The 14969-nt window shown below is 40.6% G+C and overlaps 1 protein-coding gene across 1 annotated transcript in view; it reads left to right on the forward strand.

Annotated features, from left to right (window-relative positions):
* The first annotated feature begins 1043 nt into the window (after positions 1–1043).
* The window catches only part of LOC127103523 (uncharacterized), a 48783-nt gene continuing 34857 nt past the window's right edge, over positions 1044–14969 (forward strand). Inside the window, exons 1-2 of the mRNA XM_051040776.1 lie at positions 1044–1584; positions 11402–13386. Of these exons, the coding sequence (XP_050896733.1) occupies positions 1044–1584; positions 11402–13386 (2526 nt within the window). The remainder of the gene's footprint in view (positions 1585–11401; positions 13387–14969) is intronic.

Consider the following 14969-nt stretch of genomic DNA (forward strand, 5'->3'; position numbering starts at 1 on the left):
TTTTTCCACCTTTGTGTCTTAACCACCCTTGTGTGTGTTTTGGTTCGGATGCTGATGTAAGTCCAGTGATTGGCATTCAGGCTCCATGTTTGCCTCTTTGTGTGTGTTTTAGGTTCGGATGCTGACATAAGTCCAGTGATTGGCAGTCGGGCTCCATGTTTGCCTGTGTCTTGTTTGTTTGCGTGCGTGTCAGCCGAGCTACGAATGCTCTGATTCTTCTCTCGTCCGAGAAGATACGTATGCATAGGGTGCGATATCCTAGCGAGCATGTGTCCTTTCCCCAGTCCGAACTACTTCGACTCTGATGTCTATGCCTGATAGACTAAGTAGGCCCAGGATGCGACATCCTGCCGAGTCAGTTTCAGTCAGTTCCTTTGTCTCTTTCAGCCAGTGTGTGTGAGTATTTGAGCAGTGTTTAGCAACCAATTTTCCTTCCTTTTGTGCATGGATCCCGTAGAGTACTACGGATGCGTAGGGTGCCTAACACCTTCCCTTCGCATAACCGACTCCCGAACCCATCCTCTTTGGTCGCGAGACCATGTTTTTTCCTAGGTTTACTTCGAGCGTTTCCTTTCCCTCTTTCGGGATAAATAACGCACGGTGGCGGCTCTGTTGTTTCTTTCTTTTCCCGCCGGTTTTTCGCGCGATGCGACACCATCACAGCATCCCGTCCTTGGGAAATACCCAGGGATCTTAATCAAGATAGATATCAACAAGAGTTCGTTCCACCAAATGCTCCTGTCTTCACTAATGTGCCTCCCGTTGTTCACTATACTCCTCACCTAGGAGAACCTGTCTATCACGGCCCTACCCCAAGTGAGGATCCTGGTCTCAATGATAGAATGGATGAATTCCAGGATCAGTTTGCGGAATTACAAAAAGAGATAAAAGCTCTTCGTGGGAAAGAACTGTTTAGCAGAGATGTAAATGATATGTGTTTGGTTCCAGACGTAAGGATGCCAGCAAAATTTAAACTACCAGAATTTGAAAAGTACAAAGGAAGTTCTTGTCCACAGACCCATTTGGTTATGTACGTGCGAAAGATGTCAATGTACACTAACGACCAAAGGATGCTCATTCATTGTTTTCAAGACAGCCTTACCGGTGCAGCTTTACGTTGGTATATGGGATTAGACAGTTCTCAGATCAAGACTTTCAACGATTTAGGCGAGGCCTTTATCAAACATTACAAATACAACCTGGATAATGTGCCAGACCGAGATCAGTTGAGGTCCATGCAACAAAGAGAAAAGGAGACATTCCGTGAATACGCGCAAAGGTGGCGCGAAATTGCAGCACAGGTTGTTCCACCTATGGAAGAAAAGGAGATGACGAAAGTGTTCTTAAAGACTCTTGATACTTTTTATTACGAGAGGATGATTGCAAGCGCTCCTACAGACTTTAGTGACATGGTAAACATGGGAGTCCGTTTAGAGGAAGCAGTTCGAGAAGGGCGTCTAGTTAGAGAAGGAAGTTCATCTTCAAGCGGGGCAAAGAGGTACGGAGGTTTTATGAAAAAGAAGGAACAAGAAACTAATGTTGTGTCCTATAATCATCCAAGAAGGATCAATTATCCTTACCATTGTAAGAACAAAAATTGTTCTACAACAGATTCCTTGATTTTGATGATAACAAAGGATGAAACCAAAAATGGCACCCTAACGAAAAGTTTCTAAGTGTGCAGGGTTCTAAAGAAAGAAGGAAGAAATCTGATGATGTCATCAGATACAGAACCAGATCAGAAGCATATTATCATATGATCAGAAGCATCTGAAGTGGAAACAAGTTCAAGGAAGTCTAACTCTGAGCATAACAGCAAAGTATCAGAAGCATCTGAACAAGAAGTAAGCTCTAGATGTTCTGACTCTGAACAACGCTATCTCTAACTTCCAGAAGTTATCAGCTCTATCTGAAGAAACTATCTGAACTCACAAGAGATTAACATCAGAAGCAAGATTCCAAGATTCTCCAGAAACACAAATACTCTGAGCATGGAATTGCTAATCATGAAAGAGTAACGTTAAAGTCAAGTAAAGATTTGCAAATGGTTTTCCTAATTAAGAAAGAGACGTTAATCTCCAATTTCAATAAAGAAGATACTACTTGTGGTAAGTAGTCATTTCAAGGAGAGAAAGTTATCCTGCAGAAGCTATTTAAGTGATGGCGTAAAATCATTTTAATATCCACCAGTTTCAACTACTACTTCAACTGATATATAAAATGGGCTGCAATCAACTTTGAAGAACAAGCAAGCCAACAAGCCAAAATTATACTGAAACATCAACGCTCAAGAAAAACACTCTTGCTCTCTAAAGATCTTCACGAAGCTTTTGCTTATAACGTGAAAAACTCTTGTTCTTAATACTGTAATATTTGCTTTCTTAGAAGCACTCTAGATTACATAAATCTTTTATCAATTGTTTGTTTATTTCCTCAAGTGACTTTGTGAAGTTTGTATACTTGAGAGGACTAAGAGATCTTTCTCTTAGACGTTGTTTGTAATCTTTCAAGATTAGTGGATTAAGTCCTTGTTGAAGGCGAAATCACCTTGGCCGGGTGGACTGGAGTAGCTTTGTGTTATAAGCGAACCAGTATAAAATCATTATGTGGTTTTCATTTTGAAAAAGCGCTTATTTTTCCAAACAATTCAAACCCCCCTTTCTTGTTTTTCTCACCTTCAATTGGTACCAGAGCTCCGGCTCTGTTATTGATTTTCTAATCAAACACTTAACAGTGTAGAGAGATCCAGTACGAGAAAAACCATGGCCCACTCAAATGAAAGAGATAGTTACAATGCTAAGCCTCCTGTTTTTGATGGAGAGAAATTTGATTACTGGAAAGATAGAATCGAAAGTTTCTTTCTTGGTTATGACGCTGACCTCTGGGACATTGTCACAGATGGATACACACCTCCAGTCTCAGAAAATGGAGCTGAAGTTCCCAGAAATAAGATGTCAGAAGATCAGAAACGTATCTTCAAAAATCACCACAAGGCCAGAACAATACTTCTAAATGCTATATCATACAACGAATATGAAAAGATCACCAACAGAGAGACAACCAAAGATATACTTGACTCTCTGAAGATGACTCATGAAGGAAACTCCCAAGTCAAAGAGACGAAGGCTCTGGCGCTTATCCAGAAATATGAAGCCTTCAAAATGGAAGATGACGAAGCTATAGAGGCTATGTTTTCTAGATTCCAAACTCTTATTGCAGGTCTCAAGGTGCTAGACAAAGGATACACAACTGCAGATCATGTTAAGAAGATTGTCAGAAGTCTGCCAAAGAAATGGAGACCTATGGTTACTGCTCTGAAGCTGTCAAAGGATCTGAACAATATCAGCCTTGAAGAACTTGTTAGTTCTCTCAGAAGCCATGAGATAGAACTAGAGGAAGATGAGCCTCAGAAAAAGAACAAGTCCGTAGCGCTAAAGTCCAGATCTGAAAGACGGAAACCTGACAGAACCAAAGCTCTCCAGGCAGAAACTGAGGATACTGACGACTCTGAACCAGAAGACTCTGATGATGAAGAAGAGTTGTCCCTACTAACCAGAAGAGTTAAGCAACTCTGGAAAAAGAGGAACAACAACTTCAGAAGACCAAGACCCAGAGGGGATCAATCTGAATCAACTTCAAAAGGTAAATCTAACAAAGATATTACCTGTTATGAATGTAAAGAAACAGGTCATTACAGGAATGAATGCCCCAAGCTAAAGAAAGACAACCCTAGAAAAGAAAGCTTCAAGAAGAATACCTTCAGGACAAAGAAAGGACTGATGGCTACCTGGGATAATAGTGAATCTGGATCATCAGAATCTGACTCTGATGAACAGGCCAACGTGGCACTTATGGCTACCACATCCAGGAGTAGCTCAGATGAAGAATCTGAAGAGATATCCTATGCAGCAAAGTTCAGACACCAGTCATGGTACCTGGACTCTGGATGCTCGCGACACATGACGGGAAGAAAGTCTATGTTCCAAAGTCTGGAACTTAAAGACGCTGGATTTGTAGGCTTCGGAGGAGATCAGAAAGGAAGGATCAGAGGCTCCGGAACTATTGGTAATGGTACTCTTCCCTCTATATCTGATGTTCTCTATGTAGAAGGATTAATGCATAACTTGTTATCCATAAGTCAATTAAGTGATAACGGTTATGATGTAATCTTCAATCAAAAAACATGTAAAGCCATTAATCAGAACGATGGCTCTGTCCTTTTCACAGGCAAGAGGAAAAACAACATTTACAAAATAAATCTTTCTGATTTAAAAGATCAAAATGTTAAATGTCTAATGTCAGTTCACGAAGAGCAATGGGTATGGCATAGACGCTTGGGCCACATTAGCATGAGGAAACTTTCTCAGCTAACTAAACTCGAGTTAGTCAGAGGCCTACCTAAACTGAAGTTTTCTTCAGATGCTCTGTGTGAAGCTTGTCAGAAAGGAAAATTTTCAAAAACATCTTTTAAAAAGAAAAATGTTGTTTCTACCTCTAAGCCTCTGGAACTTCTTCACATTGACTTATTTGGTCCTGTGAAAACAGCATCAGTTAATGGAAAGAAGTATGGACTAGTCATTGTTGATGATTACAGTCGCTGGACATGGGTAAAATTCCTAAAGCACAAGAGTGAGTCTCACTCTGTATTCACTAGTTTCTGTTCCATAGTGTAAAATGAATTTGACTCTAAAATTATTAGAGTCAGAAGTGATCATGGTGGAGAATTTGAAAACAAAGATTTTGAAGAATTATTTGATTCTAATGGAATATCCCATGATTTCTCCTGCCCTAGAACTCCACAACAAAATGGAGTTGTAGAGAGGAAGAATATGACACTCCAAGAGATGGTCAGAACCATGATCAATGAAACTAATGTAGCAAAGCACTTTTGGGCAGAAGCTGTAAATACAGCGTGTTACATTCAGAATAGAATCTCTATAAGACCTATTCTAGAAAAGACTCCCTATGAACTGTGTAAAGAAAGAAAACCAAACATTTCATATTTTCATCCTTTTGGATGTTCTTGCTTTATATTAAATACTAAAGAACATCTGAACAAGTTTGATTCCAAAGCACAGAAAGGTATTATGTTAGGATACTCAGAACGCTCTAAAGGCTACAGAGTATACAACACAGAAACCAAAATTGTGGAAGAATCAATTCATGTCAGATTTGATGATAAGCTTGACCCTGAAAAGTCAAAGCTAGTTGAAAAGTTTGCAGATTTGGAAATCACTCTTGTAGAATCTGATAAACATCCAGAAGCAACTGTCACTCAGAACTCTGAAGAAATTAAATCTCCAGAAATCCCAAAGAAAGTTAAAAGTCGTATCAATGTATCTGAAGATTTGATTCTGGGAAACAAGGACGAACCTGTCAGAACCAGATCTACCTTCAGGACTTCTGAAGATACTCCTCTGGGACTAGTGTCTCTGATTGAGCCTACGTCTTATGATGAAGCACTTCAGGATAACGACTGGGTGGCAGCTATGCAAGAAGAATTAGATCAATTCTCAAAGAATGATGTCTGGGATCTCGTTCCTAAACCCAGAGGCACTCACGTCATTGGAACCAGATGGGTATTCAGAAACAAGCTGAATGAGAAAGGAGAAGTCGTCAGAAACAAAGCTCGACTGGTAGCTCAAGGTTATAGTCAACAAGAAGGTATTGATTATAATGAAACCTTTGCTCCAGTCGCGAGGTTAGAATCTATTCGTCTTCTTGTATCTTTTGCTATTAATCATTCTATCAAATTATACCAAATGGATGTCAAGAGTGCATTCCTTAATGGTTACATTTCAGAAGAAGTGTATGTCAATCAACCTCCAGGCTTTGAAAATTCAAACTTTCCAGAACATGTTTTTAAACTTAAAAAATCTTTATATGGACTTAAACAAGCTCCCAGAGCTTGGTATGAACGTTTAAGCAATTTTCTTCTGGAACAAAATTTTATCAGAGGGAAAGTTGATTCTACACTCTTCTGTAAAAACCTTAATAATGATCTCATGATATGCCAGATTTACGTTGATGATATTATTTTTGGTTCTGCTAATATCTCTGTTTGCCAAGAATTTTCTAAGTTAATGCAGGTAGAATTTGAAATGAGTTTAATGTAAGAACTAAAGTTCTTTCTGGGAATTCAAATCAATCAAACTTCAGAAGTCACGTACGTTCATCAAAGCAAGTACATTAAAGATGTTCTGAAAAAGTTTGACATGACTGAATGCAACTCTGCAAAAACTCCCTTGCACCCAACTTGCATTCTTGAAAAGGAAGAGGTAAGCAACAAGGTTTGTCAGAAGCTCTATCGAGGTATGATAGGCTCTCTTCTCTATCTGACTGCTACTCGTCCTGATATTCTCTTTAGTGTCTGTCTTTGTGCCAGATTCCAATCAGATCCTAGAGAATCTCATTTAACAGCAGTTAAGAGAATTCTTAAGTATCTGAAAGGAACTCCTAACCTGGGCCTGATGTATGAGAAAACATCAGAGTATAGACTCTCGGGTTACTGTGATGCAGATTATGCAGGAGATAGAATAGAACGAAAAAGCACTTCTGGAAATTGCCAGCTTCTGGGAAACAATCTGATATCCTGGGCTAGCAAAAGACAATCAACAATTGCTCTATCAACTGCAGAAGCAGAATATATCTCAGCATCACTATGCACAACTCAGATGCTCTGGATGAAGCATCAGTTAGAAGATCTGCAAATCTTTGAGAGTAACATTCCTATCTTTTGTGATAATACTGCTGCTATTTGTTTAAGTAAGAATCCCATTCTACATTCCAAAGCCAAACACATTGAAAGAAAACATCATTTTATCAGAGACTATGTTCAGAAAGGGATAGTAACATTGAAGTTCATTGATACAGAACATCAATGGGCAGATATCTTCACTAAGCCTCTAGCTGAAGATAGATTTCTTTTCATCTTAGAAAATCTGAACATTAAAAATTGCCCTGAATGAAGTATGGCTCTGAAAATGTAAAATGAGACTCTGATATAAAAACAAATGTACTTCTGCCTCTGACTCTGATACTTCTACCAGTTAAGAAGATATTTGAGTTAGAAATCTCCAGGAATCAATCTTTTGGTATTCCTGAAGATCAGATACATCAACACGTGGAGCACTAAGCGTCTAACCCTAGAACTTCTAGACAGCTGTCAAAAGAAATTCAAAGGACAGACGTTTTGAAATCTCCTTGAGCAGTGTGCGTACTGTTGGGATTAGACATTCATTAATTAGCTGTAATCATTTTTCCCCCAAGCGTGCAATCTTGAGCTGTGTACTAACGCAAATTGATGTGTCGTTTTGCATGTGTTTTACTTAGAGTATATAAACACTTTTCTCACATTTCACACACTTATCACTCTCACTCACTCTAAAACCCTAAACCTCTCTGAAGCATTCTCTGAAAGCTCTTCATCTTCATCAATCTTCTTCTTCTTCACCATGGACGCTCAACAACAACAAGTCTTTAACTTCTCTCAAGAAATGGAATCAAGCTCTACTGCTCAAACTTCAAGCATTCCAACTCCAACGGTTACAGGCGTCACCATCACCCCTGTTTACAAAGAACCCCATGTTCTTGACCGTGAACGCCATATTAACCTTTCAACCCCTTTTGAAGGACTGGACGTGTTGTGTGAATCGCTAGTAGATTTCGACAACTTGAAGAGAAATGGCGTTGATCTCACTGAAGAACTTCGTAAACAAGGTTGGGAAAACTACTTCCAAAGGCTTTATGGTCATGTTTAACCTCTTCTCATCAAGGAGTTCTGGAGATTTGCAGATGCAGATGACCATTTCATCGTCTCCTATGTTCTGGGGGTAAAGATTGTAATTACTGAAGGGTCAATTGCCTCTTTACTGAACATGGAGAGAGCTGGAGGAAAAAGGATTTACAACATCCCTCCTAGGTCAAAGCGCATTACTGATGTAATCAATCCAACAATCTTCAAACCCAACACTGAAGGAAATCCTTCAAAGAACAAAGAGCTGCATCAGAACCTCAGAGTGTGGCTGAAGATCATTCTGGGAACTATTCACCACCGTCCAGCCTCTAACTCCTCTGACTACATCAATGCAGATCAGAAATGCATTCTGTATTGCATTCAGAAGGGTGTGAAGATCTGCCTCCCTGCTCTCCTTTTCAGATACCTCAGAGATTCTGTCAGAGAAACCAGAAACAATATGAAGCCCAGATCCTACATCCCTCTGGGAAGATTGCTACCTGATGTTTTCATCGAGAATGGACTGGTAGATCATCTGGAAAAGACCAAACTGATGGATGATCTGGCAATAGATACTGGGAAGCCTCTGAATGCCAGAAATCTCAAGAGTATGGGGATAATTAAGAAGATTCAAGTCAGACCCACTCTGGACACATCCTGGGATTCTTTGAAAGATCAGAGGAAGATGCCTCATGGCCTTGCCAGGTTCTTCAAGAATGAACCCAGAGATGCTGTTGCTATCTATCTTCAGCGTCTGCTGGATGATGGTGTTGACATCTCTGACTTCAGCCTCGACGACTGTTTGGATTCAGAAGAAGACTTCGTCAGATACAAGAGAGGTCTCTCTGAGAAGAAGATAGCATCACAGGCAAAGAAGGCCAGAATTGGAGAATCTTCTGGAAGCAGATCTCCAGCTCCTCTGAAAATCTCTACTGGTATGTCTGTTCCTCCTCTTTCCTCTGTACCTCCGATGGTTTCCTCTACCCCTTCCTCTAATCCTCTCCCAACACCACCAATTTATACAACCTCTGAAATCTCACCTTCAACCATCAGAACCTCTCAGCCTTCACCAGTTTTAAATGTCGCCCGTACATTCATACCTCCTTCTGAACCTGAACAAATGAACCAAAGCACTTCCTCTTCTTCATCTTCCACAGCCCCAGAATCACCACCATACCTCAACATTTCTTCTGACCCAGAACTCTCAGACTCTAACTCTCCAACCCTAGCCCAAATTTATGCTCTAAACCACGCTTCACAACAACCAACAGAACCTGAAATAACTTCACCACCACAACAAACAACCACCATCCCTTCTGAAAACCAACCTTCTGAAGACCAACCCTCTGACCTTCCCACCTCTGATATCAACCCACCAAACACCTCTACTGCACCTGAATCAGAAACTGAAACTGAACCCTTAGACTTAAACCCTCTTTATGCTTCACCTCAAAGATCTGAACCTGAAGCAGAATCTGAACCTCTCACATTAAATCTCAGCCCTCCACCATCTTCACCTCAAACCTCTGAACCAAACCTTTCTGTACCTACCCTTGAGGAAGCCATCATGCTGGTAGCAGGGGCTTCAGTACAAAAGGTCAAGTCTCTGACCACTAACTCTGAAGTCAGTGATGATCATAAATCTGTAAGGACACACTGGAACAGAGTCATTGGCTGGATGACCTCTGAGGCTTTTCGACTGAAGAACATCTCTGAACAAGTCAGAAATGGCTACATCAGAGATGCTGAGGCAAGACTCCAGGAAAGACTTGCCAGAGAAGCTGCTGAGGAAGCCAGAAGGCTAGAGGAAGAGAGACTTGCGCGAGAAGCTGAAGAAGCTAGAAGGCTAGAAGAAGAAAGAGCAAAGGAAGCTGAAGCTAAGGCTCTGGTAGATGCTAAAGCGCAAGCTGCTGCTGAAGCTGAAGCGCAGGCTGCTGCTGAAGCACAGCAGGCTCTGACTCTGGGGGAGTCCTCTTCTGTTATCCCTATGGTTCTTCAGACTCTGAAAGAACTTAAGCAAGATCAGAATGAACTCCGGGCCAGAATGGACAAGCAAGATACTGTCAACGACAACATCCAGAACATGCTTGCAATGTTGCTTCAGAGAATGCCTCCGCCTCCGAACCCTTAGGCACTTAGGATTTATTTTGTTTGCCAGTTTGTTTTGTTTTTGCTTTCTGATGTTTTCATATTCTTGTTGCCTTTGTGTTTTTATCTGAATACAAGTTTTTCTCTTAATTTATTTATTTTTTGCTATGTCTTTTTGATTCTGACAAAAAGGGGGAGAAGTCATTAATAGCTCTGATGAAAATATTGTCTAATACCTTAAACACTCTGCAACATATTTTTCTTAAAAATAAAATTATCTAACTTGGACTTAAGAAATTGCAGAAAGTTTCAGAAACCTCATTGCTTGGAAGCTCTGGTAAGAACTTCTGAACTCCCTAGCACTATCTCAGGGGGAGCTTCTGTCTATCTGATCTGATATTATTCATGTTTCATCTGCTAATTAAGTTTGTTTTGTCATCATCAAAAAGGGGGAGATTGTAAGAACAAAAATTGTTCTACAACAGATTCCTTGATTTTGATGATAACAAAGGATGAAACCAAAAATGGCACCCTAACGAAAAGTTTCTAAGTGTGCAGGGTTCTAAAGAAAGAAGGAAGAAATCTGATGATGTCATCAGATACAGAACCAGATCAGAAGCATATTATCATATGATCAGAAGCATCTGAAGTGGAAACAAGTTCAAGGAAGTCTAACTCTGAGCATAACAGCAAAGTATCAGAAGCATCTGAACAAGAAGTAAGCTCTAGATGTTCTGACTCTGAACAACGCTATCTCTAACTTCCACAAGTTATCAGCTCTATCTGAAGAAACTATCTGAACTCACAAGAGATTAACATCAGAAGCAAGATTCCAAGATTCTCCAGAAACACAAATACTCTGAGCATGGAATTGCTAATCATGAAAGAGTAACGTTAAAGTCAAGTAAAGATTTGCAAATGGTTTTCCTAATTAAGAAAGAGACGTTAATCTCCAATTTCAATAAAGAAGATACTACTTGTGGTAAGTAGTCATTTCAAGGAGAGAAAGTTATCCTGCAGAAGCTATTTAAGTGATGGCGTAAAATCATTTTAATATCCACCAGTTTCAACTACTACTTCAACTGATATATAAAATGGGATGCAATCAACTTTGAAGAACAAGCAAGCCAACAAGCCAAAATTATACTGAAACATCAACGCTCAAGAAAAACACTCTTGCTCTCTAAAGATCTTCACGAAGCTTTTGCTTATAACATGAAAGACTCTTGTTCTTAATACTGTAATATTTGCTTTCTTAGAAGCACTCTAGATTACATAAATCTTTTATCAATTGTTTGTTTATTTCCTCAAGTGACTTTGTGAAGTCTGTATACTTGAGAGGACTAAGAGATCTTTCTCTTAGACGTTGTTTGTAATCTTTCAAGATTAGTGGATTAAGTCCTTGTTGAAGGCGAAATCACCTTGGCCGGGTGGACTGGAGTAGCTTTGTGTTATAAGCGAACCAGTATAAAATCATTGTGTGGTTTTCATTTTGAAAAAGCGCTTATTTTTCCAAACAATTCAAACCCCCCTTTCTTGTTTTTCTCACCTTCAACCATTCCCAACACCAATATATAGCAGCCGTGACTCCAGTAATCACTTCCGCTCCAGTTCAAGTCCAATACCCTCAGCAGCGTACCAACCGCTTCCAACAAAATACTCAGTATCAGCAACAACATCAACCTCAACAACATCAACATCAGTTACAACAACGCCCACCACAGCAACAAAGAAGAACCAATTTTGATCCAATTCCGATGTCATATGCAGAATTGTATCCAGCTTTGATCACTAAAAACCTTGTGCAACCACGACCACGACCTCCTGTACCAGAAGTGCTACCTTGGTGGTACAAGCCAGAGGTATCTTGTCCCTTTCATCAGAATGCTCCAGGTCATGACTTAGACAACTGTTTTGCTTTAAAGTTGGAAGTACAGAAGTTGACAAGAGCAGGTATCCTGACCTTCAAGAGCATGGGTCCCAATGTGAAGGACAATCCAATGCCAAGTCATGGTCCTTCATTAGTGAACAATATAGAAGTTTGTCTCAATGAACAACGTGTTACGAAGATAGAGGAGATTCGGCAGTCTTTGGTTGAAATTCATTCTGTTTTATGTGCTCATGGTCTATTCCAACATGACCACCAGATCTGTGGTACATGTTCAGTCAATTCAAGAGGTTGTAGAAAGATTCAAGATGATTTGCAAGGCGTCCTTGATCAGGGTTTGATTCAGATTTCTAGACAAGTGAGTTCTCCAGAATCACAAGAACAAGAGGTGAATGTCATCATTCCTTGCTTCAACATTCCAGAGAAAGTAGAGATAGCTTATCATCCGAGGGAGCCAGTGGTGATTTGCCCTCCGGGCCCAATGCCTTACACTTCAGATAAAGCGGTCCCCTACCGCTATGCAGCAACTATTATTGAGAACGGTAAAGAGGTCGAGATTAAAACCTTAGCCTCAGTTACCAATATCGCAGCAAATAGCCGAATGACGCGCAGTGGCCGCGTGTTCGCTCCGCCGGTTATCCCAAGTAGAAATGTTGAGAAAGATCCAGTAGTCGTGGTACCAGTGACAAGAGAAGCAGAAGGGCAAACAAGCAATTCAACCCTTGACAAAGAAACAGATGAACTACTCAGAATTATCAAGCTCAGTGACTACAAAGTGGTAGATCAGTTGCTACAGACACCGTCAAAAATCTCGATCCTGTCCTTATTATTGAACTCAGCTGTCCACAGAGAAGCACTACTGAAGGTGCTTGATCAAGCCTTTGTAGAACAGGATATAACAGCAGAGCAGTTCAACAATGTTGTAGGCAGCATCACTTTGTGCAATGGCTTAGGCTTTTGTGATGAAGAACTGCCAGAAGAAGGAAAGAATCACAACTTCGCTCTCCATATCTCAGCCAATTGTCAAGGGGATTCTTTGTCTAATATCCTAATTGACACCGGTTCATCTCTGAATGTCATGCCCAAGTCTACCTTGTTGAAGCTAAAGTACAAAGGGGGGCAAATGCGGCACAGTGGAATTATTGTGAAAGCGTTCGATGGATCAAGAAAAACAGTCATTGGAGAAGTTGATTTGCCTATTGGTATTGGACCACACGTATTCCAGATCACTTTCCAGGTTATGGACATAGTGCCAGCTTATAGTTGTCTGCTCAGACGCCCATGGATTCACGAGGCGGGTGCCATTACATCCACGTTACACCAAAAGTTAAAGTTTGTCAAGAATGGGCAAATAGTGACGGTTAATGGGGAGCAGGCTATGCTGATTAGCCACCTTTCATCGTTTAGTGTGATAGAAGTAGACGAGACGGCTGTTCAGACTCCATTTCAAGCCCTGACCATCGATGATTACAAGAAAAGTGAAGGTTCAATCGCGTCATTCAAAGACGCCCAACAGATTGTCAAGACAGGTCCTACAGAAATATGGGGCAAGGTGATAGAGTTGCCAGAAAACGTTAACCATGCAGGATTAGGCTTTGTTGATGGAAAACAAGTGCAGACTTCAGTGGTGCGACCTTTCAAAGATATCTTTCACAGCGGTGGGTTTATCAACATGGTAGTAGTTGAGGAGGATACTTTTGAGGGAAAGACAGAAGACGAAGGCCCCAGATTTATGACAGCAGGAGTAGTTATGAAGAACTGGACCGCAGTTGACATCCCACATTGTGTCCACATATCAAAGTAATTAAGCTTTTCAGTTTTCAAAAATCTTCCGCTTTAGCCCAAAGCGCGAAGCATTAATTTTGTAAAATGGGCACTTTTGTCAAAAACGTACTATCCATGAAAAAGATCTTTTGTGTTCCTATACACTTGTGTCCTTTTATCTTTTCAGCTTTTTCGGAAAATGGTAACACAAAAAAAACCTTAAAAAGAACACATTTTTGCATGTCATGGTCAGTCCTCTAAAAACAATTGTTTGTACAGGTTACTTAAACCCGTTGAACACAATGACATCATGCCCTCTCCCAACTTTGAACATTCTGTATTTGAAGCTGAAGAGGAAGAGTGGGATGAGATTCCAGAAGAGGTCGCCCGCCAGCTTGAAAATGAAGAAGACACTATTCAGCCATACAAGGAGCCTTTGGAAACAGTCAACTTGGGTTCGGAAGAAAATGTGAAAGAAGTCAAAATTGGAGCATTGTTATCCCCACAGGTCAAGGAGCAATTGATCAGCCTGTTGAAAGAGTATGTAGATGTGTTTGCTTGGTCTTATCAAGATATGCCTGGTCTCGACACTGACATCGTAGAGCACAAGCTACCTTTGAAGCCAGAATGTCCACCGGTCAAACAGAAATTAAGAAGAACACATCCAGATATGGCCGTCAAAATTAAAGAAGAAGTTCTGAAGCAAATAGATGCTGGTTTTCTTGCCACTTCAGTGTATCCAGAGTGGATAGCAAATATTGTGCCAGTTCCTAAGAAGGATGGGAAGGTACGAATGTGTGTCGACTATCGTGACTTAAATAGAGCAAGCCCAAAGGATGATTTCCCCCTGCCTCACATTGACATGTTGGTAGACAATACAACAAAGTTTGACATATTCTCCTTCATGGACGGATTCTCCGGGTATAACCAGATCAAAATGGCTCCCGAAGACATGGAAAAAACTACATTCATAACACCATGGGGAACATTCTGTTATCAAGTGATGCCGTTTGGGTTGAAGAACGCAGGTGCTACTTACCAGCGAGCCATGACAACGCTCTTTCACGACATGATGCACAAAGAGATTGAGGTTTATGTGGATGACATGATCGCGAAGTCTCGTTCAGAAGAATGTCACTTAGTAGATCTATTGAAGCTGTTTCAACGATTGAGGAAGTTCCGTCTTCGCCTCAATCCGAACAAATGCACATTTGGCGTCAGGTCAGGTAAACTCTTGGGCTTCATTGTCAGCCAAAAAGGCATTGAAGTTGATCCAGATAAAGTAAAAGCTATCCAAGAGATGCCCGCACCAAAAACAGAAAGGCAAGTGAGAGGTTTTCTAGGACGATTGAATTACATATCCCGGTTTATTTCTCACATGACTGCCACTTAAGAACCTATCTTCAAATTGCTGAGAAAGAGTCAGAATTGTGTTTGGACAGAGGATTGTCAGAAAGCATTTGACAGTATCAAAGAGTACCTCATGGAGCCTCC

The sequence above is a fragment of the Lathyrus oleraceus genome, chromosome 7 (assembly GCF_024323335.1).
Source record: "Lathyrus oleraceus cultivar Zhongwan6 chromosome 7, CAAS_Psat_ZW6_1.0, whole genome shotgun sequence".
Taxonomy (NCBI): Eukaryota; Viridiplantae; Streptophyta; class Magnoliopsida; order Fabales; family Fabaceae; genus Lathyrus; species Lathyrus oleraceus.